This window comes from Callospermophilus lateralis, chromosome 1 (assembly GCF_048772815.1).
Source record: "Callospermophilus lateralis isolate mCalLat2 chromosome 1, mCalLat2.hap1, whole genome shotgun sequence".
NCBI lineage: Eukaryota > Metazoa > Chordata > Mammalia > Rodentia > Sciuridae > Callospermophilus > Callospermophilus lateralis.
This window is the reverse complement of record NC_135305.1, coordinates 212,697,717-212,701,612: the sequence shown is the minus strand read 5'-3', so window position 1 is coordinate 212,701,612 and position 3,896 is coordinate 212,697,717. Positions and strand designations below refer to the sequence as shown.

The 3,896-nt window shown below is 38.8% G+C and overlaps 1 protein-coding gene across 1 annotated transcript; it reads left to right on the top strand.

The window, feature by feature from the left end:
- The first annotated feature begins 2,718 nt into the window (after positions 1-2,718).
- On the top strand, positions 2,719-3,675 carry LOC143400074 (olfactory receptor 7A17-like). The gene has a single exon (XM_076857340.1). The coding sequence runs from the start codon at positions 2,719-2,721 to the stop codon at positions 3,673-3,675; it is 957 nt and encodes a 318-aa protein (XP_076713455.1).
- Positions 3,676-3,896: the final 221 nt, after the last annotated feature.

Genomic DNA, 3,896 nt, shown 5'->3' with positions numbered 1-3,896 from the left:
AGACCAATGGATGACTTGTGAATCTTACCTGGCAACAACAGTCATGTGTCAATCATACTGCAGTATCTTCTTCCATGTTCACATTTAAAAAGTTATTTTGTAGGAGAAAGGGACTACACTCGCTAGTTTTGACTGCAAGTATTTCCCAAAGCATTATGTTAAATATACCTTGAGTTTGTTAGTTTTTTTCTGTATTTGAAAATTTCTGTGGGAACACTTTGTTTGGTATGGAAGGTACAAAAAGGCTTCATTCTTGTTTTTGTTTTTTTTTTAATTGCACGCATTCAAACTTAGGGTTTTCCACTTTGTTCCACAATGTAGTAAAATTGAACTCGGAGAGAATGTGTGAAAGTTTACAGATTCTTTGTTGTCACACGCTCGCTCAACTCCTGCACTTTTCCTACCAATGAATAATCAGCCCTCTACACACATCATGCACCCTGCTTGTGTTTAGGGCAGCCTGCTTCTCTACTGTGCATCTGCATTGCTGCCTTGTTCAGTGGTACCTTAAGGAAGTTTCTCCCATCAAGTGCAATGCAATTTGTTTAATAGACTGTGTACAATGTCATGGTATACTGCAACATTTATTCTTTCGATGACCTTTGATATTTTTCCTCATTAAATTGATATGATCTATCATGATTTATACAAAGATATTTGGAGATTGTTTATTTAAAACTGTGGCTCTCAATAAGATATACTTCACGCCCCCCCCCCAGGGGACATTGAGAACTAGCTGGAGGTGATTTTGACTGACACTGAGAAGGGTGAATGGACCAGAATGTTCTGTTAAACATCCTACAGGGCACAGGACAGACATGACCACCGTTGATGATCTCACCCAGAATGTCCATATTCCCTTAACTTAGAAAATTTGAGTTGAAAATTATCTGAATTTTTCATACTTATAGTCGTCTGTAGATATTGTCCCAAATTAATATAACACTTCTATTTCTGCTCCTGTTTAAAGCTTGGACCCCATAATGTGACAGGTTAAAATTTCCCCACATAGATAGGTTTGAAAAAGGTTTACTACTACTACTTCCTTCAATTACTAGTAAGTTTGAACAAATATTCTTAATCCCAATCACCATTTCAATTTTTCTGTTATCAATCTGCGCCTGCTTTTCAACATTCATCAGCATTTTCAGGTATTTTTATAGGTTATTTTATTCAATTCATTTTTGAAGAATACTTTTTGACCATAAAAAGTTTTAAATTGCATTTCAAAATGTTTTTTCATGTCTGAGTTTCTTGCCTATTCAAATTGATTTTGCCCATCTATGAGCTTTTCATGACGGTTTCTTGTTGTTCCAAGAAAACATATTATTTATTTTCTTACTCAATCTATCTCTGATTTTTTAAAAAGAAGGCATGGCATTGGGACCAACCTCATTCTCCTCTGTGTAGGCGGTCATTTATGTCAGTTTTATTTGACTACTGAACCTTTTCCAGCTCAAGTGAAATACAATCTTTTCAAGTATACTGAGACATAATTTCTGACTCACTAACAAATAATAACATTTGTATGTTCTAGAACATTCTAGTAACATTATTTTATTTCTAAATACTTACCATTTTTATTAGGAGTCCACATTGATATCATTAAAGAATTCCTATGTTATATCTGTTTCAGTTCATGGTCAATGCTTCATTCAATTTTTGTTTAATAGAGTTTTTTTTTAAACCATTCTATTTAACCTGGTTCTGTTCCTTGCCATTCTTTCTGTTTTAATACTTTCCTTTCCTTTAAATGTATTTTACACAATGCATACTGGTTCATATACTTCTCTGAGAATACAATGCTGAATAAATAACGTGAAATCTACTGCTCATTTGTAACCTGCAATATAATGGCAAACAGATCATAATCAAATAAACTTGGTTGTGACACAATGTCCCTAGGAACGTGTTATGCAGAGTGTTATTCAATGTGAAAGGACATGACTGTCTTGGGGTGTGCAGAATTTTGTAGAGGCCTTTACTTACTTGTCAGGTTCATATGGACATAGTTATGGATGCCTGTATCATAAATTGCTCCATCATAATCCCTGGTACTGCCTCCTCCCTTTCATCCTTCCCTCCCCTCATCCTCTGTTGGTTTTCTTTTATTAATTTTTTAATTGGCCATTATAGTGATGTATGAAAGGGGAAATCATTATGACATATTCATACATACACATAGCATATTTGGGTCAAAAATTTTCAGCAGTTCCTCCCTTTATCGATCCTTCCTCTCCCTGCTCTGATGCCCTTCCTTTTCGCCACTGCTCTACTCTCTATTTTCCTGGGTTCACCTCCTTTTAAAACATTCCTCTCTCTCTCTCTCTAGCTTTCATATGAGAGACAACTTCCGGCCCTGGACATCTGAGCCTGCCTATTTCACTTAGCATCATGCTCTCCAGTTGCACCCATTGGCTAACAAATGGCATGATTTCATCATTCTTTAAAGAATTTCTTCATATAATTTTAGAAGACATGACTCCTTGAAGAAAGGTGGAGAATTGGAAAGGAATTTCTAATCAGAGATGCAGGGTGATGCATTAAAGGTGATCAGATTCATAAATGAAATATAAAGGTAATTTCTGAACAGTGAAATAGAAATGATAGAAATTCTAAAAAGATTAGTAATGCCTCTCTCTCTCTCTCTCTCTCTCTCTCTCTCTCTCTCTCTCTCTCTCTCTCTTCCCACGTCCCTGTGATAGTCACATCAACCACATGGAACCGAGGAATGACACACAAATTTCAGAATTCCTTCTTCTGGGACTTGCAGAGGACCCAGATCTGCTGCCCCTCATCTTTGGGCTTTTCCTGTCCATGTACCTGGTCACTGTGCTGGGGAACCTGCTCATCATCCTGGCCACCATCTCAGACTCGCACCTGCACACGCCCATGTACTTCTTCCTCTCCAACCTGTCCTTTGTGGACATCTGCTTCACCTCCACCACCATCCCCAAGATGCTGCTGAACATCCAGACACAGAGCAAGGCCATTACCTACACAGGTTGCATCACCCAAATGTATTTTTTCCTACTCTTTGCGGGGTTGGACATCATTCTGCTGACCATAATGGCCTATGACCGGTATGTGGCCATCTGTCACCCCCTGCACTACACAGTCATCATGAACCCCAGGTTCTGCATGCTGATGGTTCTGGTATCCTGTATCATCAGTGGCCTGCATTCCTTGTTACACAGCTTGATGATGCTGCGGCTGACCTTCTGCACAGACCTGGACATCCCTCACTTTTTCTGTGAACTTAACCAGGTGGTCCACCATGCTTGCTCTGACACTTTTCTTAATGACATGGTGATGTATTTTTCAGCTGTGCTGCTGGCTGTTGGTCCCCTTACTGGCATCCTTTACTCCTACTCCAAAATCGTCTCCTCCATCCGTGCAATCTCATCAGCTCAGGGCAAGTACAAAGCCTTCTCCACCTGTGCATCTCACCTCTCTGTGGTCTCCTTGTTTTACTGCACAAGCCTAGGTGTGTACCTCAGTTCTTCTGTGTCACAAAACTCACACTCGAGTACTATAGCTTCAGTGATGTACAGTGTGGTCACCCCCATGCTGAACCCCTACATCTACAGTCTGAGGAATAAGGACATCAAGAGTGCTCTAAAAATCGTCTTTTGGAGGGAAACTAAAAAAGGGTCATTGAATCAATTCCCATGATTTCAGAACTCAAAGACTCAGACTCAGGAACTGTGACTATTTTGATCAGATTGTTGGAGTTGAACTTGCTCCTTTTGCTTATTTCTTTAAATTGCTATTTCTTTGACTGAAACTTCTGTATACAATTTAAGAAATATTCTTCACTAAGCTTTGGGCTCTCACTGATAATCCGATATATTTTTCTCATCATTTTTCTTCTTCTCAAGTTTTTATACTTGGAA

Coding starts and splice junctions, on each gene's coding strand:
- LOC143400074 (XM_076857340.1), top strand. CDS start 2,719: ATGGAACCGAGGAATGACACACAAATTTCAGAATTCCTTCTTCTGGGA.